This window comes from Melanostigma gelatinosum (assembly GCF_949748355.1).
Source record: "Melanostigma gelatinosum genome assembly, chromosome: 11".
NCBI classification, from domain to species: domain Eukaryota; kingdom Metazoa; phylum Chordata; class Actinopteri; order Perciformes; family Zoarcidae; genus Melanostigma; species Melanostigma gelatinosum.
The window spans coordinates 9910785-9934612 of NC_136644.1; the positions used below are offsets into that span (position 1 = coordinate 9910785).

The window sequence follows — 23828 nt, forward strand, 5'->3', positions numbered from 1 at the left end:
TTTTTCATTCTCTAAATTGTATTTTGCTAACACACTTCTGCCCGCATCGCCACAGCGAAGCGCCTTTCTGAACGACAGAGGACAACTAAGTGGACATGTACACTATCCGCATTACTTATCAACATACTGTAATACTACGATACAAAGGATATTGCAGCAATCTTGTAATGTGTTTAGCTGCAACATTGGACTGATTAAAATACTTTATAATGATATATAACATCTAACATTTACAAAAATCACCAGTTACCTTATTTAGAATTGCATATTGTTTTCATTGTAAGACGAGGGGATGAAGGGACCTGTGAAGGCATCGTCACTGAAGCGCATGCTCACTTCTTATCTCCTAATTATGACTTTCTATTTCATAAATGTCGACTTTCTATCTTTTTTTTTTCATCTTCATTATTTTTACTTTTTTATTTTTTGGTGGCGGAAGTGGGGCTTCCATGGGCTTCTATAGAAATGGGCATAATAAACTAAGCTTCCAGTTTATAACGATCGTGTTTCGGCATGATTTACCCTCTGGAACATTCATAATATTTCCGACAGTACCGTGAAGGCAACACGTCTTGGCCACTCATCTCCACTCGCTGGTCTGCCTGATTAGGTCGGATACAGCGCTGCGTCTCTGATATACCAACCCTATCATTGTGCTTTGAGCTCTGTATCGACAAGACTATCGAGACAATAAGGTGAGTGAGACTCTTCAATGGGAGGGTGCGGCTTTGCAACACGCTGAATTCGACAGAGACATGGTGTGTTTCTCCATAAACGTCCACTGGTGACACTTAAGACACTGGCGCGTTTTGACACACATCCATATGTGACTGGCTATTCAACAAGAGACAATGAAGCGAATTACTCCAGTATGATCGGTGAAAACTACTTTGCTTCTCAGGCATTCATACCGAACCGTATCGAGGGGTAAAAGGAAACAGTCGGGGTGTGTTTTTGTGTGATGTTTTTTGTGCTTTTTACGAGCCTGCCGTGACTACAGGCTAAGCGGCAGCATATGTGTCCGACACTCAACAGGAGCTTTTAAAATCAGAGCCTGCTAAGGTAGTCGAATGTGATTTGAGCTCGTTTTAAAAGGCGCGTGAAGTCCTTTTTCTCCCTCCTGTGTGGCGCGCGTGAAGTCCTTTTTCTCCCTCCTGTGTGGCGCGCGCTCAGGGCGAGGACTTCATAGGTTTTGGAAAACCGACCGTTTCTATTTTTTTCCCTCTCCTTGCACGCGCGCCACACCTATTCGCTCTATTCATCCCAGTAAATTAGTAAACACATCATCATCATTGCATATATATATGTATCCTTTTCTCTGAACGTTGGACATTGCAGATACGATGGTTAAAGGCGGCTAACGAAAGGCAGCCGAAGACCTCCGTGTTTTTGTTCCGTTCATGTTTATCAGACAGACACAGACTGTGAGGCCTCATAGAGAGGGGACGGCACACGCCTCTGCTCAGGGCTGGGGCCTGTGAGACCTTCAAGTACTGTCGGAAAAAACACGAACTTGTGGTGCAAAGGGTCATAAAACTCAAGGTTCGGATCGGATCACTGTGGAAGCCCATTTAAGCAAGAAGCAGCTCTGGAGTAGAACAAATAAAACCGATGTGGCTGAGGTGGCAACATTCATTGAACAGAAACTGGAAACATGGTCTGTGTCCAGCGTCGGAAATACACGAGGGCAAAGGGCAAAAATACCCCTAAGAAATATAATTTTGCCCCCGATATCACTAGGAGAGGGGCAAACAATGCCCCCAAACTTTCTAAACAAATTAAAAAACGGAGCGCTTCTTAATAAGACCTACTGCGGTCAACTCAGCAGACACTTAAATTGTAGTGCACCTCCACCTATATGCTGAAATTCACGGTAAACTCGTTCAAACAGCGCAGATCGGGAGCGAGCGAAGGACTTTGAAAGTTAACGGAAAGATTAACGTGAGACAACATCCGGTTTCTTCAGACGAACATCCGATTTTCAGAATAAGATGCCAACAAAGTATAAATATTGCATAATGGAAATTTGATTCAATTAATTATATTCACATTAAGTATAAAACATGCTACCTGCATCTCGTGAGTTAAAGGGAAAATACACCTAAAGTGTCTTTATTCTTTGATTTGAGGGTTGCTGAAAATGAATAATACCTGACTGACAGTCAATTAAGATATTTTACTAAGCAAAAACTCTGAACTGAATTTTTTTATTTTTAAGGTGCTATAAAATTGTTTTTCTCAAAAATTCCACACAATGACTCATGCATAAGTTCAGGACAAAAATGGGTAATATCACAATATTTGAGGTGCTACAAAAATATCTTTCTCAATAATTCCATACAATGACTGATGCATATGTAATCAAGGCATCATTGACTTAATAATTGTTAATAGTTGTTTCAAAAAATGTAATAATAAAAATAAATAACCACAAAGAAATAAGAATAAAATTGAATATGATTGTCTGATTTATGTTTGTTTTTTGTTTAAAAAATCTAAGAAAACACTTTGAATCTGTAAACTACTGCATAATAGTCTTATTGCCATTTGATGACAATTGCTCATATACTGTAAGCCTAAATAAATATATTTATTATTTTGAACAAAGGTTAAATGTTATTTCACAAGTTTCAAAAAGTTCCCCCATTTTTTGAAAATGCCCCTGGATTTCAGTCAGTGGGGGCAAAAATTGCCCCCAAAACAATATGTAAATTTCCTACCCTGTCTGTGTCATGGTTACAGATGGATCCAGCAAAAGTGTTGGTGCATTTTTTAAATTTTACTTTTTACTTTTTTTCCATCAACGCTCTGAAGTCTGTAAACCATCAACAATTCTAAAGATGTTTTGTAAACGGGTCATAATTCATCTCTAATATCTAATTATGTTGTTGTGAAAACATCTCCTTCAAACAACTGCATTTATTCAAGTTTCTCACCAAAACTACATTTTACGAAATTACATGTTACTTAAGTGATGGAGGGGTTAGTCCCAGAAATCGCTCTGTAACTGATTTCCTTTATATCATCAGCTGTTTTTCAAATCCACCACTTGTCAATAACACAGAACAAGATGTCAAAAAGACACATTACACAGTGTTGTCAAACAGCACTCCAGTGATATCATAACGCTGCATGCATGACTATTGAGTCATCGATCGTCTATTGCAATTTAAATATGGAATGGATCCGTTGAATGTAAACTGAACATTAAATGACACATTAAAACAGTCTCATCATTTGACATAAGAATTGAATGATGACATCATAGCCCCCCCATCCTAAAGGACACTAGTAATGAAGTGCTGTGATTTAGTTTTTATTTGTTACTTTATTATTAGCTTATGCACAAAACAATTGCAATTGTTGATCACCATTTCTTCCAGCCTATTGTTCATATGGTATTGTTTTCATTCCAGACTATAGTTTGTCCTTCATCTAAATCACATGGTCTTTACAGAGCAGCGTAATTTAAGGAATATTATTGATGCAGTTTTTGCTAAATTAGGATCCAGCACTCCTCAGAATAGAAAGGCAGCTGCTGAGCTGCAAACAGGTGCAGAGTGAGCGCACACAGCCCGACTGGGCAAAAGACAAGTCCTCTTTCTGTTTGAAATTATCACATTTAAACGCACACGATAGCTTTGCCGGTTATCTAGACAGATAACAGAGGAAAAGACTCATTTGACCTTCTGCACTGGATGAATTAAAGCATTTACTTTAAAAAAGCTGTTATTAAATACCTCCATGAAGGAAATGAGTGGAGAAGAAATGAATAGATGAGTCCAGTGCCTTTTGAAGCTCTTATCTTATCTCTTGCGTGTCGCGTCGCGTGTGAATGTTTGAACACGGTGGTTTATTGGCGTGTCAGAGTAGAGGTTTGAGAGATAAGGAGGTTCCATCGGCATCCTGCGTAGCAGCAATATGAGGAGAAACAGTGTGTGGATGTGTCCATGACAGCTAATATTTATCCAGACTTCAGATTAAACCCGAATCCACAGCAAGTTTTGACAATATAATATGTAATATGTTCCCGCAGGAAATGTTACCAAAATTAAGAATACCTTTATTATGCACACTAAAAAAACGTTTTCTCTTCTTTTTTTTTGTATGTGCAGTTGATGGACACTGTTTTCCCACAATGCAATGCACATAGGTAATGTAGGAGCTGCTTCCTCCTAAAACAGGAGATCTTGGAAAACAGCTATAAAAGCTTTAGAAAAAGACATCTGCCTGATACTTGTAAAGTTCAATTGGCAATCAGCTGCCAAAGTAGCAGTTTGATTGATGGGTTTGTATTTGATCCCTGTCGAGTTTGAATGAAGCGTGTTTCGATGATCAGCGAGGTAAAACTGCTGTTTCTGTCAATGGAGTCTGTTAGCTTTGAAGAGAGCATATTAACTGAATGTTTTTCATGTTAATAAGTCATATTAATTGTCCAAAATCCCTGTTGATTTTGTTTATTATAGTTTCACTTTGACCTGTATCACCTACAAAAGGGGCATCAATTAGCGTTTCCACCTGGTGGGTTTTTACATCATTATTCTCCTTTTCAGTGAAAAACATATTAACATGATCACGGTGGGATCTGTAGCAAACAAAGATGTTTTTCTTTTTCATTCAGTAATCAAAAATGGTATTTCGCCTGAAACTAAATATTGTGCCTATATTGCAATTTTGACAACATTTTGATGAATTGTGCAGCCCTATCCGTATGGATCCTGGATCAACTACAGTCTGTTACAATATTACGGTGGGGTTGTTTTACAAAAGGATTACAGAAACGTATATGGAGACCGAAATGCATATTTCTCTTGCTTTACCATCCCAGCAAAGATCTGCTGCATATCATGCGAATGCTTTTGAAGTTACACCATTAGTTGGTCGAGTTGGGAGTTTCTAGTGTTTCTGTTGATTAGGCCTTTTCCTCCGGTATCAATCATCTGATCCATTTCCTCAATACACATGCGGTTGTTGTTGCTGCTCAAGACGTTTTGTCACCAACCTCGCAAACCTTCACCCTGAAAGCCTCATTTGAAAAATATAGAGGGAGCTCTAAAATAATGGTGTTTTTCTGTATAAATTCATATTTTGCTGTACCCTTGGTTCACATGTGATCTTTCAATCCTTTGTTTGTAGGGTGTGCATCAAACATGCATCAAATTGACACAGTTTGATGCATGTTTTATAAGAAAGACGAAATTAACAGTTATGTTGTCAAGTGGTAGTACATGTACAGTGGGTTTCAGGTGGTCCATGAATACGCTTTTTACATTTTTTTTATCCCCGTTAAAGTTTTTTTGGGGAGTTTTTCCTCTTCTGATGCGAGGGTTCAAGGACAGAGGATGTAAAGCCCTCTGATGCTAATTTGTGATTTGTGATATTGGGCTAAACAAATCAATTGAACTGTATTCAATTATAATCAATCAACAAAGTGGTAGGCTACATGTCTCAATACCTGAGTACTAGTAATGGTTCATAAACTACTGTGTCAGTCAGTCCGCCGCTGGACCGGTCCAGACTAAAATCTCTCAACATTTGGATGGATTGGCGTGCAATTTTGCAAAGATGTTTCCAAGAGGATGTCTGATAATGACTTTGAGTTTTCCTTTACTGCCATCATGAAATAGACATTTCAATTAAATTGTTTTTTATAGCTCAAAATCACAAATGAGAACATTGGCCCCTCAGAGGGATTTACAAGCTGTACAGCATGCAACTCTCTCTGTTATTGGATCCTCGCATCGGAAAAGGAAAAACTCACCCAAAAGATGGAAGAAACCTCAGAGAGAGAGAGAGAGAGAGAGAGAGAGAGAGAGAGAGAGAGAGAGAGAGAGAGAGAGAGAGCAACAGAGGAGGATCCCTCTCCCAGGATGGACAGAGGTGTGATAGATGTCATGTTGACAGAAAATAGACATCACTGTTACAGCATAGTCGATCCATATGACATAAATAATACATATGAGCGCAGAGATAGCAGTAGTAGCACCAATACTAGTAGAGTGATAACAGAAAAGGGATATGACTTCTAATAATAACAGCAGCAATGAATTTCATATATTAATAATAATGGCAATAAAAGCAGTAATAGTAATAGAAATGTGACTAATTATAATAATAGTAGCAGTGGGTGTCAGGCACGACCAAGGTAAAATCACAATCCACATTCTTGTTTTTTTATGATGTATTATATATATTATAACATTTTTGGTTTGATTGCTGTGAAATGAAGTACACCTTCGGGTCAGCAATTTAAATATATGACCAAGTACCTGCAAAACCTGCGACATTCCCATCAGCCTCAGCTGTAGTGTTTAGCGTTAATTGGCAAATGTTAGCGTGCTAGCACGCTAAACTACAACGTAAAAAGGGACAATTATATAGCTGCTAAAAATCTGTATGTGTACCATTGTGAGCATGTTAGCGGGCTGATGTTAGCATTTAGCTCACAGAGCTGCAGCACGGCTGCTCACTCTTAAGTCTTGTTCTATAATAATGCTGAATCAAATAATGAGACGGGTAGAGATGAACCCACAGAAAATGATCCAGATCAGGCCCTTTGTAGCCTCTTTTCACTGATTGTTAAGGTTTCACAGCACATTTATTGACAGTTCCGTTAAAGTGAACCAATGTAATCTCCTCTGTGTCTCGTCTGCAGATGATGTGGAGTGTCGTGATCCTGCTGGCCACTGCTCTCGGTGTGGGTGAGTAGCATCTCTTTTCTCCCGTGCTGTCTTTGAAAGGTGTGATCTCAGTCTCGGTCCACGCCTGAAAATCAATATCACATGACTATTCACTTGCACTGGGCATGCAGGTGCCGGTGTAAACAGGAAGTAGATTGGTTTCTTAGTTACAGAAAATACGACGTATTGTAATAAATCAAAATAAATCAGAGTTTCACTCGATTATTTGTCAATAAATTTGGCCTACACACGTCTCTCACTCGGCTTTGTTGTTGTCTGTTCTCACACTCATAGCTCCGCTGGACTGAAGTCTCTGTCGTACTGGAGAGCATGCTTTTGTTATGCTTTTGTTCGTTTACAGTTTCTTTGTGAACTTCACAATAGTTGTGCAGAACAAAAAAAGCATGAATAAGAAAAGTAAAGAAGCCACATGGAAATCAACTGCAACAACACTGGAAGCAACCTATATGTTACATGTAGCCCCGCGGGCCTCGTGGCAATAACAGAGTCGTTGTTGGTGGACACAAACACAACTCCAAAAGAAAGATCAGGTTTTATTGAACACCTGTGCATCTTTTGCTGTTAGGAGTCAAAGATGTCTGTTGTAAAAACAGGTCAGTAAAAGCCACTAAATGTAGTATTTGACTAGAAAGGACAGTTTTCACGAGAAATTGTCAGATTTCTATATACACTATTTGATGGATGTGCATTGTTGCGTACACCTCCCTTAGCAATTTGAGATGATCACATTGTATGTTGCAATTTTTGTGTCATCATTTAGAAATATTAACTGCGAATGTTTTCTTTAGTTTCACATGTTTTTTTCAACACCATGTTTTAACAGCGTGCACACTGCCTCGTTTTCTTTCTCCCCCTGCTTTGGTTTCAGACTCCTATCTTGTCCATGACATCCATGAGCGTTTGGCCCACGGTCGGCAGCTGAAGATCCACCTGCCTAAGAGTGCGGACAGGCTGGAGTTCACTCCAGCTGATTACCCTGCCAAGACCTTTACGTACTGGGAGAAGGGCCATATCAGGTCAGAATCATTCAGGGACACGCCCGTGTTCTGACATGATGGTCATGGAGGGAAGCTGAGAGTTGCTTCCAGTGTTGTTGCAGTTGATTTCCATGTGGCTATTTGTGTCTGTCCTACAGGATGACCAGAGGCAGGGTGTCGGGTACAGGCACTGACCGACGCTGGTACATTGACAAGGTAACCAAAGTATATTTGTATCAAGTCTGAATTAATGAATTCAATCTAAAGTCTACATTTGATGTAATAAGTCACTTTACCTCGTAGCTTTGTCTTTCACTGCGCTAGCACAAATTCTATTTTTGCTTCCTTTCTTATTCTACTTGTATTGATTATTGAGGCGGCTGTGGCGCCACAGGTCTTCCAATAATAGGAAGATCTACCGTTTGATCACCGGATCAAACACGATACTGCAGCCGAAATTGCTGTGCCATCGGTGTGTGTGTGTGTGTGTGTGTGTGTGTGTGTGCGCGTGTGCGTGTGTGTGTGTGTGTGTGTGTGAATAAGGATCCGTTTACATCCTGACGAGCAGGTCGGACAGCATCCTCTGCCATTAGTGTATGGAAGTATGTGTGTGTCTGCAAACTTATATTATCTTCTATCTTATTGTAAAGAAACAGTGTGTAGGATTTTGGCAAATGTACTGGCAGTAATGGAATATAATATTCATAGCTAGGCTTTCATTAGTGAATGATGACCTATAACTAAGAAACGTTTATATCTACCGTAATTTCCGGGTTATAGAGCGCACCTATATATAGGCCGCACCTGCTAATTTTTAAAAGAAAAAATAAAGTATACATAAATAAGCCGCACTTGTCTATAAGCCGCAGGTGTCCCCATTGAACGGCAAGATGCTTTTAACAGTACTAAAGTTGTCTTCTTCTCTGAACATCATAACATGTCCGACTCGCTAGCTTCTAAGCTAATTTTAACATTACCGCCAATGGGGAAATGCTAACCGCGATTAGCATTAGCGAATATAATATATCGTCGTACATCTTTTCATGCTTCATACAGACATACTTACAGACTAAGGTCTCTCAAGGCTACCAAACGGAAGAAGTAAAACGAAGCAGCGTGTCTTCTCATTAGAATCTAAAAGCAACGAGGCAATAACTGTTGTTGTTGTAACTCGTAGCTCTGAATAGCATTTACGGCTAACTGGCTTGGCCACTTAATAGGGCTGATGACGCCGCTGGTCACGGTGCTCACTAATCGCTCCAATAACAGCTGATTCCTCCACAGAAATGCAGACTTTTACTGCACAGCAGCTGCTAGCTGTTGTGCTAGCACAGCGGTTCCCAAACTTTTTAGGCCACGCACCCCCTTCTACATCCCGACCGGGTTCACGCACCCCCCCCCCCCCACACACACACACACACACCTTAAAAAAAAAAAGCAACAGAGCCGCATAAAAATCGGACGAATGAGAGAACAGTTTGCTCGCGCGTGGCGTTTGTTTACAAGATAAAAAACACAAAAACTCTTCCTGCACCGTGCCTTCGAAAAGGTAACGGACGTAACGTTACGAAGGTAACGGACGATTGGCCAGATTGGCCACATCTGTAGACTCGTCTACTTGCAGAGAGTAAAACTCACTCTTCTTCACGCGACCGACCAATGTAGCCAGGATGTCTTCGGACAAAGCATCGATGCGCGCGACACAGTGTTGTTGCATCCGGATCACGTCCAACTTTTTCGCTTCGCTCTCTCCAATCATACATTCCACCATCTCTTTAACATTTTTCCCTCTCCACCACCGCCTCTCCTTCTCCCTATTACGCAGTCAGAATACCACCACAACACGCCGCCTGTCTTCGGCAGAAATGCGCTCATCCACGCACGGGAACAACACCGAGTTGTAATATATACCTCCATAACACCCCGCCACTCTCGGCTCATACCTCCCCAGCAACGAGGCACATCACCCGGTCACAATACCTCCAGAATGTCCCCCGGGTGAAATCCGGGACTTGGTTTTATGGTTCCGAGTGGCCGGCGCTCACCCGTTGGCGCCGGGACGCGAGGTCTCCAGCCGTCCCCGCCGTGAGGCACCCGATCGTCGGGTCTGTCAGCCCTCGGAACAGGCCGCGGGTCAATAACTCGTGGGTGGCGGGGTAGAGGCGAGGCAGATCACAGAAAAATAATAAAGACTAGAGTATGGCAAAGATATGTTGATGAGAAGTGTATTTGTACGTCAAACACAAACGTAATCAGGGAGAAAATACGTTCGTGGTAAAACGTAATTGAGAATGCATTTTAGTTTTTGGGGAACGTAATTTTTAGGAGACAGGACTGCACCGCCATTACATTTTTCCTCTCGCGCACCCCCTAGAGGCAGCTCGCGCACCCCCAGCGGTGCGCGCACCCCACTTTGGGAATCCCTGTGCTAGCAGCAACGCTTGAAAGTAGTTATCCATGTTGAAATGAATTACTGGTGTGGGGGCTGGATCTCACCCCATAGCGAGAAGGCCAGAGCGCATGGCCAGCTGCTGTTTACAGTGGACACGCTGCGATAATAACTCTACCAAAACTGGTTTACAATTAAAAGGAATTTAATCCCACTGATGCAAGTACAATTATACACTGAAGTACATACTCCCATGAAATATGACACTATTTTAACCCACTTTGCAAAAAACTCCCTCTGGTCCCAGGAGACACATCCGTTCCCTGGGAACGACACCAACAGAGGAAGAAAAAGTCTTTCTATTCCCGCCCTCATATCCGTTCGAAACTCCTCCCCTTCCGTCTATCCCAATTTCTATTGGCTAACTTCCAGGAGTGTATTCGCCCGTCTGTCTTTCTGTCCCTGAGTTCTTTAACGCATTCAATGACTCAGTTATTGCTTAATCCCTCTATGATAATCATTCCATATAATAGATAAGACTTTGCAACTTTGGCAAAAGCTTCATGTCTTTAGTTCTACTTTTAGCTACTAATCCTAAAGCACTTTATGCTTATCTTAATTATGCATTTCCCAAAACCCTTATGATTATGACTAATTATGAATTCTTAAATATGAATCATTAAACACTTTTATTATAACTTCTAAACACAGTTCTACACTCAAATTTCCTTCACTGGTCGCCCTGCCTGTTTTTTTTTTTCCGGGTACGGGTCACGTGATAGTGAGTGTGACGAATCAGGGATGGAGACGTCATGGCTGGTAATGATGGTTTTCTTTTCGTTAGGTGACCTATAAGGACCAGGGGACGTACACCCAGAAAGACTACTGGAATAAAGAAATCTCCTCCGTTAAAGTAGCCGTCACACGTGAGTTAGCTCAGCCCTATTTCAGCTTTGGTTGCTGTAACTTATGTTTCTTTGAGAACACAGCTTTAAAGTGAGTGTAAGTAACATGCTGTAGAAGGTTGTCGGTAAAACCCAGAATTAATTACTTTGAGCAAGGGGGTATTTCAGGTTTTTTTAGAACACCCACCCTGATTATTTCACAACACCTTTCTCTCTTTATATCATCATCAGAAAACAGTGGTGATGAGGGGGACACCTTGTACTATCAACACCGACTTCTCTTTCTTTTTTTAAGCTTGGTTACCATCTGTTACAAATACAGCTCCATATCTTGACTTTCTTTCTCGATATCTGTTTCTTTATTCTTCTCCTCTCCGTTCCAGCCAGACACAACTATGCCAAGTGTGTAGCAGGACAGAGTCTTTACATCCAGCTGGAGGGCATTGACCTGAACGACGCTTCCCTCTCCTTCTCTGGGGAGAATGTCAACGTTACACTGGTGAGATAGATGAATGAAAGGATGGATGGATGGATGGATGAAAATGAGCAGAGGGCTGGAAGCATTCAATACCTGGGGATTCATTGTTAAAGTTGCAGAAGTAGGGGGTTCAATTTGTTTCACAACCCCTGTTTTCATCTCTCAGTATTTATGTGTACTCAAATATTGTACTCATATTTGTATATATCTAACATGTATACAAACAGCTAAGTGGGATCCCCCCCTTTAGCTTGCCTGCCTATGTGTAAGCATATACAGTATATACAGTGTGTATATTCCACAGAAGACTATATAGAATGCATTAATGGCCTTCTGGTCGATCTGCACATCTGCTCCCTCAGCAGTACAAAACAACACTGGGTAGTGTTCATTCTTTTTCTTTAAATGCAGTAAATACAGTATGTACTCAGCTTAGGATTTCACATTACTGTGTCGTACATTACTAGAAGAGAGCCATTCAAATTGACAGGGAAACACATCAAAGCTAAATTAGAACAACAATTCTTGACAAGTGATATACAAGAGGAAAAGCGACACCTAGTGGCCAAAGTAAACTAGTGCGTGGGGTGGAGTGACTTAACAGAGACAGCAAAGCAATGATAATGTTAAACAAAGGGAGACACATACCTGCAGAAGACAATATACAACACACGATTTGCCCTCTGGTCTCTCTCTCTCTCTCAGCACATCTGCCAATTAACAATTTCCAAATTAAATGAACAGAACGAGGAAATAGAAGCCAAAATCTCTGCGGCCACACTGAGGGGAAGACGGGGCTACAGAAAATTAGGAGGTGCAAAAGAGGTGGAACGTTAATAAAAACACAGTTTACAAATTGGAAACATACTTACACATTTGATTTACGTTTTCAGAGCTGGAAAGAAATGAGTTGTGATTCAGAGGGAAATGCAGAGTGATGCTCTAACACAGGGATTCCCAAAGTGTGGTGCGCGCACCCCTGGGGGTGCTGGAGCTGCCTCCAGGGGGTGCGCGAGAGGAAAAATGTAATGGTGGTCTAATGGTGTAATAATTAATATTAAATATAATTTTCACAAAATGAAAACCTGAATGGAACAGACTGTCTCATGTTTGTCGTTCTGGTGTTGATGATGATATGTCCCTTGAGGGTTGCCGTAGCGATGGCGCAACCCCCGCCCCCTCTGGCCAAAGGAGAAAACAATAATAAAGAGAGTAGCCGTGGGCTGATACAAGATGTCTAATCTCCCGACTCCAGTTATTACTGTATGATAAGTGTCCTTATACACAAACCCAAGACGCTCGGTTACATGAATTATAAAAATCCCCTTTGTAAGATTTTAATTTAAAATTAAAAACGTACAATTTAATAAATAAATGCACTTCTGCTCCTGCCGCCAGACTGTCTTTTACGTACACTAGCTAGCCTAGCTTGTGCAGCTAACCTCAGCTAACAGCTAACTTCATTCATTCAGCAACATTCATGCAGATATGATAAACTGTCTGAAATCAGGTGGGACATCTGAAGCTATCAGTCGTAAAAGAGGAGAGGGACAAAGAGAGAGAGAGAGGGGAATCGGAGGCGAGAGGAACGGAGAGGTGCGTTGGGGAGAGACCGGGAGAAGAAATCGAACGGGAGTCAGAGAAAGATGAGACAGAGGAGACTGAAAAGGAGGAAGGGATAGCACAGACAAATGGGGAGCACATAGGCCCATCGCAGAGTCAAGGTGAAAAAAGAGGAAATATGATAAATGATCTGTGTCTGTCTGGGCTTCACTTGGATTGGCAACGCAGATTGCCCAAAGCCACAGTGCGTGGTGTGCAGTGAGGTTCTGGCTAACATCTGTCTGAAGCCCTCTTATTTACGTCGCCACCTGAACACCAAGCATGCCAGTGCAAGTCAAAAGCCCCTTACATTTTTTATATCGAAATTGGAGGAGTTACAAAACAGCCCAAAACAACTGCAGTCTCATTCTATGTATGGTTAATTGTAAATTAAATGAGATGCAATCTGCCTCTGAGCCTGTGCGTGTGTCCTCGCCATCCTTATTGCTCTTTAAAAGTGACGCCTTGTGTAACTGAAAGTTATTGAAACTTTGTTGCAGTGTTTCAGGGCGTTGTCACACCTTCAGTTCGTTTGCTTTGTTCTGATTCAGGGATTAATATGATACAATGTTGCAGTTGCCCCTTTGTTCGGTTTGTGCTCACACTGCAACATTTAACAGTGGACTAAATATTGTAAACAAACGCCACGCGCGAGCAAACTGTTCTCTCATTGGTCCGATTGATAAATAGGCTCTGTTGCTTCTTTTTTTTAAGGTGTGGGGGATTGGGGGTGCGTGAACCCGGTCGGGATGTAGAAGGGGGTGCGTGGCCTAAAAGGTTTGGGAACCGCTGCTCTAACAGAAGTTTGTCTCCCTCAGGTGCACGACGGGGCTCGGGTGTCCCAGGACCTGCCGAATTATTGGGACCGGGTTAAGACCCAATCCACAAAAATCGAGATCATGAACATGAACTACAGTGATGTGGGACATTACACCCTAATAGACCGGAGCGACCGGGTGGTGTCTGTCACCAGGATGGACCTGACAGGTGGGTCCCCATGTGCCGTACATTTTCAAAATGGCCTTTAATTAGCTCAAGTGCAGAGGGTACCCGTCCTTCATTTGAAGCAGGCTTATATTACAGACAGGCCTTTATTCCTCTCTCATTCTGTTTGACAAGCATGTTTGGTCATATTTTAGTATGAAGCCTCCTCGTTGTTTGATCTGCTCCAGTTTGCCCTGCTACATTTCTGTTTTCTGGATTATGCCGTTAATACATACTCAACACTTCCCGTATCCATTTCAAATTAAGAGCCATTTAGCGTTTCAGTGGACAAAATCCATTCACTTCTTAGCAAAGCTTTTGTTGTGGAACATTTATAGGACCGGCTTGTGGAAAAGTCAGCGAGGCTAACTATTTATATCAAGGAGCAAAAAAAACACAACAATGTCAACAAAAGTTCTTAAAACCTGCAGCTTCATGCAATTTGCACCAACAAAAAAAATAAACCAAAGGGGTATTAATGGCTGAAAATAGCTGAAGGTTGGTAGGTCAATTATTACAGAACTATTTTCCGTCCTTATAAAGCCCCAAAACCAACTGTGTTTAGGCCGGAAATAGGTGATGGGTTCAAGGGAACTAGTAATGGCCTTTTTGAACTGTTCAGAAGATACTGGGGTTATTTGGAGTTGAAGTGAGAACCTGACATCACAGTGGTGTTAACAGAAATAGGGAGACGTTGGTGAAATGAGGGGATCGAATGAGAAACTGGCAAAACAGGTGCCTGTAACGCAGGGGTGTCCAAACTTTTTTCACTGAGGGCCACATACAGAAAAATATACCAAGGGCTGGGCCACTCAGGTCCGATCGCCTCACCCCTAGTGTGTTAAAGTGAGCAAAATCAATCAAATTTGGTTCCCAATGTGCTTTTGTTCAGATTTAACAGAGATGTTTGCTCACGTATGTTGAGCCGAACAGACTCATTATTCAAATAGAAGGGAGTTGAGAACAGCTCGATGTCTCTCTCAATGAGAGAAACATATTGAAAGCCATGGCAGCTGGTGGAACATGTTCTAGGTAGGGCTGTGCCACATCCAATCAATTTCAGCAAACATCCCAGTATGATTTAATGCTAAATAAATGAAGGTATCAAACACGTATTGCTACTTTGCAGTTAAATATTTAACATTTATTCCAACATGAAAAAAAGCAGAAAATAACACTTTGACAAACACGTCAGGACATCTTATTTACAGCTGGTAGCTTCGCATGTACTGCTTCCCTTTCCTGCTAGTCTGCTGTCTGATTGTGAGGTCAGGTTGATCTGATATCAGCACTGCAGGTTCTCCTCAAAGTTCTCCTCTCAAACGGGTCTTGGAGGAGTAGTGCTCGCGCTGGAGCTCGCGCCCGCCTGTAGAGACTCGTCCGGACGGGAACGCGCAGCTTGGGGCAGAACCCCAAATGATCGTCAACTCCCCGAATCGATTCTGCCCCAAGCTGAATCTATTTGAGGGCGCTGATTGGCTAAATTGTATGTCACACATTTATATCTTTAATCAGCAATTGGCTAAACTGCTTCACTGCTCTTTTGGGCAGTTTCTCCAGCGCTGCTGAGACGTGCACATGCAGAGAGGACATTCAGGAAAAGCATATATTTACCGCAGATATCATATTTTACACATATTACTGGGTGATTCCATATTTCAAAAACACAAATATTGACAAATTGTATCGTTTATTATTGTTATTATTATTCATTTTATTTGTTGTGGCTCAAGGTGGGGCGGCGCCCTATCGCCCTCTATTGACCAGCCGCCACTAAGCACTGACTGAGTTCTGTCATGAGAGACGTTATCACGGACACGTATTTCCCCCTTTTAGCAGAAAGGTTGGCCTTTGGAAAAGCACATTTGACTTCGGACTGCGTGGGGAAGTGTGCAACATTGAAGTTGCGTAGAGTGCCCTCGTGCTCGAATTATGTTGACAGTTTTCACAACCGTGTTCATCACATCGCCGAGCTGGACTGTCTGAGCACAGAGGGCTTGTTGGTGGGTGATACGCTGCATTTTAACAGCCTCACCTCCGCTCTCTTGCGCTCGCCTTTCATAGCTGGAGCCCTATCTGTTATAACTCCACACAGCTTGTCCCATCTTGTCAATTGCATCTGACACCGCTTCAAACATGTCCTTACCTGTTGTTGTGCTCTTTAGACTCCTAAAATCAAGCAGCTCCGAATGCAGAAATGATCGTCAACTCCCCGCAAACAAATTAACAGCTGTGCGGTGTCTGTGGAAAGTAATGTTTCTTTGATTGCTCTTATTTTGTGGAGAAGCTGCCTTGTTCAACACAGTATCTCCACCTAGTGGTGAAACTAAGAAGTACAATACAGTCAAGCGCAAGTTTCAAGTGTGGGCCATATTACATTATATTTTTAGAAGTTGCTGCGAGCCAATTAAAAATGGACCGCGGGCCGTACTTGGCCCGCGGGCCGTAGTTTGGACACCCCTGCTGTAACGGAATCGGAAAGAGAATGTTGAGATGAGGTTATTCGCTGAAGGTTTAACTGGCAACCCAGTGCCGGTACCAGAAATAGCATGAGGTTGCTGAAGTGAGACGAGAATAGCCGAATGACTAACTGCCAACCAGTATTCACAATGAAAGCAGCGGGAAGTTTCTGAAGTGGGAGGAGAGAAGCCAAATGAGTACCTGGTGCTGGTGACTGTAAACAGCATGCCAAAATGAAGAGAGAATAACCAAACAAGTTATCTGGCAACCCATTGCTGGTGCTGAATTATGGGGGGAAATGGCAGAATATGTACTGTCGCACACACATTTTTCAGAAAAGATAGTCATAGGTACCTTTCAGATAGGGTAGGGTAATGCTACGTTAATAGTCAATGGGCCAAAACAGTGAAAGTCATTGGTGTTGCCTTTACTGCTCTTGGATGAAGATAATGTCCTATATCTATAATGTCACAGGTACAGACCTAATCACACACACACTCTTCTCCACTGCAGACCATCCTGAGGATGGAAACCCTCTCTTGGCTCTGCTCTTACTGCTCGGCATCCCTGTTGGGGTTTGCTGCTGCTGTCGGAAGAAGATTTTCAAAAAGAAACCCTCCACCGCTGCACCGCTGCAGGTACTAACAGCAGTCACAGCAAGTACGACTCTATCTGGTTTCCTGCTTTCTTTCTCAGACAAGTGTGGACTGAATATCTCGTCGGGTTTTGGGGTTGTTTGTGTGAACAACAGAAGTTATTGGATTTTTCTCTAGTTTCTGACATTTAAAATACTTTTATTTCATCAAAGAAAATATTCAACAAATGATCGATCCGAAACAATGATTTGCTTCATCGTCTCTCTCTCTCTCTCTCTCTCTCTCTCTCTCTCTCTCTCTCTCTCTCTCTCTCTCTCTCTCTCTCTCTCTCTCTCTCTCTCTCTCTCTCTCTCTCTCTCTCTCTCTCTCTCTCTCTCTCTCTCTCTCCAGTCCACACCAGTTGCAGTCCATACTCCTCCCGGTGGTCCTGTGGGACCTTGTCCTTCTTACAACACTCCTGGACAACCGGGAGTGGTGAGATTATCCACACTTTCACTTTTTTTTATGAATTCATGGATGTTCTTACTTCATAAACATGTCCTTATATTCACTTCAATTCAATACAACTTTATTAGTCCACAAAGGCTATATGTTGTGTGTGTTCGTCGTGTTCATACTGATGTCGCTGCGTGAATCTGGGGTTGATTTCTTGATGTTTATTTTCCAAATTAAAGAATGTGGGTGTGTTTATTCTGTTTGCAGGCGTACTACCACGGCCCAGACCCTAACATGGTACATAAGACAGTACATAATATACAGAGTATATATCTATTTGCACAACCTATAACTTGTATATTGATTCTTGTGTACATGTCTCTCTCTGTGTGTGTGTGTGTGTGTGTGTGTGTATTCCTGTTTAGGATCCTACATTCCATCCTCCCCCTCCAACCGCTGGTCCCCCACCATCAACAGTTAGTAACACACCAAGCATGGATAAACTTGGTCAACAGTGGACGATTAGTTGTAATCAGTTTTCATTCTTACTTCCTCCCTCACTATTTCACAATCTAATTCCTGATTGTCTCTGTCTGCAGGGGTATAACCCTGCCTACCCACCCCAGAACCCTGTTTACCCACCCCAGAACCCTGCCTACCCACCCCAGAACCCTGCCTACCCTCCCCAGAACCCTGCCTACCCTCCCCAGAACCCTGCCTACCCTCTTGCTGGTCCAGCTGGTCCTGCCCAGCCTCCACAATGGAACGGCCCACCACCAGGCGACTACGCCCTCGGACCTGCAGCTCCAATGGTATCTCTTTAACTGACTAAATTCCTAAATGGAATGCTGGTCAATTCAATATTTCACCTTGTTCTGGCCTTTTAACTGTTGGAGTTTACAAACTTCAAGTTCTGAAACATACCCTAGCTTTTCATCTGATAATGGACAAGTGGACAAAATGGAATCTGTTATTTTCAGCTGGGTCTTCAGTGCAGCATCAATAATGTACATCGGGTCTGCACACCGGTGTGTTTCAATGAGCAGCAGACTGTCATTTTGTGTCAATATTCCTTTTCAGGTTGAACACACTGCAAGACACTCGTAGCCATGTTTCCCCCGGAGGAGGCTGAAACAAAAAGACAATGTGGATTGGATGTGATGCAGGAAAACAAAGAAACAGCTCTAGTTCCTCTAGATTTATGAATTTTGAAACCTGCCAATCATTGAATGCAGTTTAGTGTTGATATGACTCAGTAGCCCCAACCTCTGTTGCTGCATGGACAAAGGGGGGCATCTGTGATCAAGATAAATCTGTTAGGTCACATACAAACATGTTTGCTCTTGTGCAAAACTACATTGAGTCGTTCAGCAGGACACAAAGTCCTCAACAGAGGTGTCAGGGAATCAATCAACTGTTCAAATAAGATAAAACCAATGTGTGTGTGTGTGTGTGTGTGTGTGTGTGTGTGTGTGTGTGTGTGTGTGTGTGTGTGTGTGTGTGTGTGTGTGTGTGTGTGTGTGTGTGTGTGTGTGTGTGTGTGTGTGTGTGTGTGTGTGTGTGTGTGTGTGTGTGTGTGTGTGTGTGTGTGTGTGTGTGTGTGTGTGTGTGTGTGCTCCATAGGGCTATGCTCCAGCTCCAGTCATGTATAGCGCTGCACCACCAGCAGCTGCCAGTGAACCTGTTTCCTCACCTGCCGACCAACTGCTGCCTACCACACAACAGGTACACACACACACTGTCAGAGAGAGACAGTTCCCACCAAAAGAAAGAGATCATAGGTAACTTTCGGGATATTCTAGAAATATATATGTCATGTTACTGAGCCCTATTCGTTCCAAGGCGCTGGCTGTTTCTAACAGTGAAGACATGCTATTTTATTGGCAGTTTTTTGTGAAAGAGATTTGATATTGTATCAAACAGCAGAGTGTGGTACGCTATAACAAATATAATTGGTGTTAGTTGTTTTCCAGTTTGGCTGTGAAAGATTCAAAGCCAGGCTTTCAAATGAGTTACAATTTAGGTTGGGGGTGTAGTAACTGCTCTAATGGAAGACTGCAGCTCTGCTTCCTGGTCTGAACTCATGGTGTAGGTCCATTAACTGGGTCAGATTTCTAGATATGAGATCCGCTCCATCCGGAGCCATCAATGATGTCATGCGGCTAAACATTTCACCATTGGTCAGGTTTGGGAGGGGGCCAGAGAAAACTACGGAGTCCCACTTTGTCTTTGATTCATTCTAGTGAGCTCCAAAGGGTGTAAGCGGAAGTCATAACTGCGGATGTGAATAACAATCTTACTGTATTTACGCTTATCTTTAGCCAACAGCATTAAATAATAATAATAATAATAATAATAACTTTAATTTATATAGCGCCTTTCAGGGGACCCAAGGCCACTTTACAAGAGTAAAAAAAACAGTTTAGACAAACAGTCAGAAAAACAAAACAAGTAAACTAGGGGCCGAAAGCCTTGGCGAACAGATGGGACTTGAGGGCCCTTTTGAAGGCGTCCAGAGTGGAGATGTTGCGGATCACCGCAGGGAGAGAGTTCCAGAGGGTGGGGGCTGCCACACTGAAAGCTCTGTCCCCGAAGGTTCGCAGTTTGGTGCGGGCGGTGGTAAGCAGGCCAGAGTCTGAAGACCGCAGGTTCCGGGGAGGGGCATGTGGGCGGAGGAGGTCCGATAGGTACTGGGGGGCATGGGCATGGAGGGACTTGTAGGTGAGGAGGAGGATCTTGTATGAGATGCGGGACTTGACCGGGAGCCAGTGGAGGTTGATGAGGGTGGGGGTGATGTGCTGCCAGGGCTTTGTGTGCGTGAGAACCCTGGCAGCAGAGTGTTGTACATACTGGAGCCTGTCCAGGGTTTTGTTGGGTACCCCGAACAGGACACCATTGCAGTAGTCCAAGCGGGAGGTGACAAACGCATGGACCAGGGTTTCAGCAACAGACTCCGAGAGTGACGGTCGGAGTCTGGCAATGTTCCTGAGATGGAAAAAGGCAGTTTTGGTGACGGACTTGATGTGGGACTCGAAGGAAAGGGTGGAGTCCAGGATGACACCCAGGTTGCGGACTTCAGGAGATGGGGAGATGGAGCAGCCGTCAACCTCGAGGATGAAGTCACCAACCTTCCGGAGCAGCGCCTTGGGTGCCACAACCATGAGCTCTGTCTTCTTGGTGTTGAGTTTGAGGAGATTTGATGACATCCAGGTTTTTATTTCATACAGGCAGTTGACAAGGGACTGAGGGGGGAACTGGGAGGATGGAGTAGTACTGTGATAGATTTGAGTATCATCAGCATAGCAGTGGAAGTTCAGTCCGTGATGGCGGATGATCTTGCCGAGGGGGAGCATGTAGATGGTGAAGAGGAGGGGGCCAAGCACAGAGCCTTGGGGCACGCCATGATTGACTGGGGCTGGGGGGGAAATAGAGCCGTTGATGGAAACAAACTGTTCCCTGTTATGGAGGTAGGATGAAAACCAGGAGAGGGCGATGCCAGTGACCCCTAGAAGGTCAGATAGGCGGTTGAGGAGGATGGTATGGGAGACAGTGTCAAATGCTGCAGAGAGGTCCAGGAGGATGAGGATGCTGAGGCGGCCAGAGTCAGCAGCAATGAGGAGATCGTTGATGATCTTAATGAGGGCGGTCTCCGTGCTGTGTTGGAGTCTGAAGCCGGATTGGAGGGGCTCATAGAGCTCATGGTTGGACATGTGGAGATGGAGTTGGCCGGCGACTACTCTTTCCAGAGTCTTACTGAGGAAGGGAAGGTTGGAGATCGGCCGGTGGTTGTGGAGGTCATCAATGTCCAGGCCAGGCTTTTTGAGGATGGGGGTGACTGAGGCAGTTTTGAAGCTGGTAGGGACAATACCAGATGCCAAAGAAGCGTCGAATAGGATTGAATGTCGACCAGTCTGGCCACAGGAATGCATGTGACTGTGGCTCTGTGTCTCCTGGGAAACACGTCTCTCAGAATAGAGCTGCGGATGATCAGAGTTGGTTACTCAGCGGGTCTGTCGCTGAGAGGGGAGGACCATTTTGAAATGTGAGGTGGTTGGTGGTGAACCGTAGATTTCTACTTAGATAGATGCTTCCTTCAGACGGTCACCCAGCGCGGGGGTTGCCAGGCATTTCTGCTCTGCATGCACAAATGTCGGGCAAGCTCCACCCTCCCAATGCACTCGCAACTATATCTGGCAAAACATATACAAGAAATAGTGAAAGAAAAAAGGCATTGTCAAATGTGTTCAGATGTATGTGGACATAAACATTACATTTTATCCCCCCCCCCCCCCCCCCCCAGGCTGAAGCTTCCTCTGATGGTGCCTATAAGTTCAAGATCGACGCATCCAAAAACTCCACCAACTTCCTGTAGGGACGCTGACTCCTGGAGCAGCTTCCCCCCCCCAGTCCATCCTCACCTGGATGCTACCGGGGGCATCTGGGACCAGGTGCAGGTGGAAACAATGGACAGCATTTAGACAGATTGTATTCTTTGTCTCCTTTTCCCTTGATCATTTAACCCCCTAACTAACTGAAGATAATGCGTTATTATTTCTGACTGGAACAAAATCTACCGACCTAGCCAGTGAGGAGACAAAGACATTGGGTATTATCTTGAAGTGTCAGCATGTGAATTAGAAATGTAATATCAACATCTGATGAGTAAATCCTAAAAACAGGGCTGGCTCAGTTAACCAAACGATGAAGAGACCTCATCATGGCACATGATTGTCGTTTCTATCTACATTTTCCACTGATTCCAATCTTCCTCTTTTTATTCTGATAATAATAAATTTGATTCATCTGATTAGCCAGGAAAACCAAAAAAATCAACAAAGAGTCACATTCGAGGAACAACAAAAGGAAACAAACCACATGGTTCAACTTATGGGTTTCAGACTCCCTTATCCCACCCCTGGTCTGGTCTTACCGGAAAGAAGCTTTTGCAATTATAGTCACTATCAGGATCACCACCTACTCAACACTGTGTCCTGCTACCCACAGTCCTAGATCCAGACTGTTTTGTTGCTGTATATCTCAGTTTGCCTTATTTTCCAATGTCGTTTAGTAAGCAATTTCTGTAAAGCTAATGTGTTGAATTAGCCTGGTCAAGCTTTGTGCCATCCAGCTGCAGTGAAATGGCAGCAGACAAGAGTGTGGACTTTTTGTTCTTATATAAACCTGTTCATGGAAGGATCAATCTCCCGATCTCCCCTCCTCCCACTCAGTGTGCTGTACTCAACACCTGTACAGTACTGTAGTACTACACATGGTAGAACACGCATGACATCTTAATGATATTTCGCCTGGAGCCCCAGGTATGCTGTCCAGTTGCCTTTTGACTTAGCGCTTCCAGATACACCATGACCTGGATGACTGAGAATCGTCATAGACACAAACATCTTACAACTTTATTTAAAAGGCTCTATTTGGACACAAGATAATACAGGACCCGCCTCGAGGCTCTTAGTATGTCAGGAGATGTTGTGGATCGCTTCGTCAGGTTGGTAATTCAGCGTTAGTCCTGCTTTTGGAGTCAGATTTGGCACTACAGTTGGGTTCACCAGGGTCGGGTCTTCAAGACCAAGGTGTGGCTTGGGTATCAGCAGAACTCCTAATTGTAATCCTAAATAATGAGAAGAGCTGTATGAAACAGACTACAATACAACACAACAGCTACCTCGTTTTTGGATTCTATGTCTCTTCTTAGGTCAACGGTCTCGAGTTTGCATCGGTCATCGGTATGAATTTGTGTGTCGAAGTCAAATAGAAATCACAACAAACCCCTCGGATCCTCTAAAAGTAATACTTACATTCAAATAACCCGGGTTTGGTGTGATGTCCGTCTGTGGTAAATGCTAACAACTGAACTGTAAGAATGCTACCAGAAGAACCACTTTGACTGCCTTTCAGGGTGGCCTTTGCCTCCTTTACAGCAAAAAAACACATCACTCATCCACTCAGAGCCTTCGTCCCGGACATTTATCACCAAATCACAGTTAAGCAGGAAGTAGCAGCATTCTAGAATGTTCCCCTTAAAACCACAAACTCATTCATTCAACCGTGAGTAGAATCACAAATGCCTTTCTTTACAGTATCGTAATCTTTCATTTAGTTTCTGGAGGTGAGTAAATACACGACAAAATACTGGAATCACTTTATGTCCTGCATGATATCGAGGCAACTGGGTTTCTGGAGTTGCAGATTAAACTGGGACAAGTTGTGAACCGGTCTGTTTCTTTTATTTTGTATTCTTTGTGTCCTATATCTGATGTTCCTCACATCTAGCAATGTTGAGATG

At 43.2% G+C, this 23828-nt stretch overlaps 1 protein-coding gene across 1 annotated transcript; it reads left to right on the forward strand.

Moving 5' to 3' along the window:
• Window positions 1–557: 557 nt before the first annotated feature.
• Window positions 558–21965, forward strand: LOC306784717 (uncharacterized protein). Its single transcript, XM_079278813.1, has 14 exons — window positions 558–695; window positions 6656–6701; window positions 7570–7717; window positions 7837–7894; window positions 10912–10993; window positions 11356–11471; window positions 13871–14039; window positions 17010–17134; window positions 17483–17566; window positions 17795–17824; window positions 17953–18003; window positions 18127–18339; window positions 19151–19252; window positions 21828–21965. The coding sequence occupies exons 2-14, from the start codon at window positions 6656–6658 to the stop codon at window positions 21897–21899; spliced, it is 1296 nt and encodes a 431-aa protein (XP_079134939.1). The 5' UTR covers window positions 558–695; the 3' UTR covers window positions 21900–21965.
• Window positions 21966–23828: the final 1863 nt, after the last annotated feature.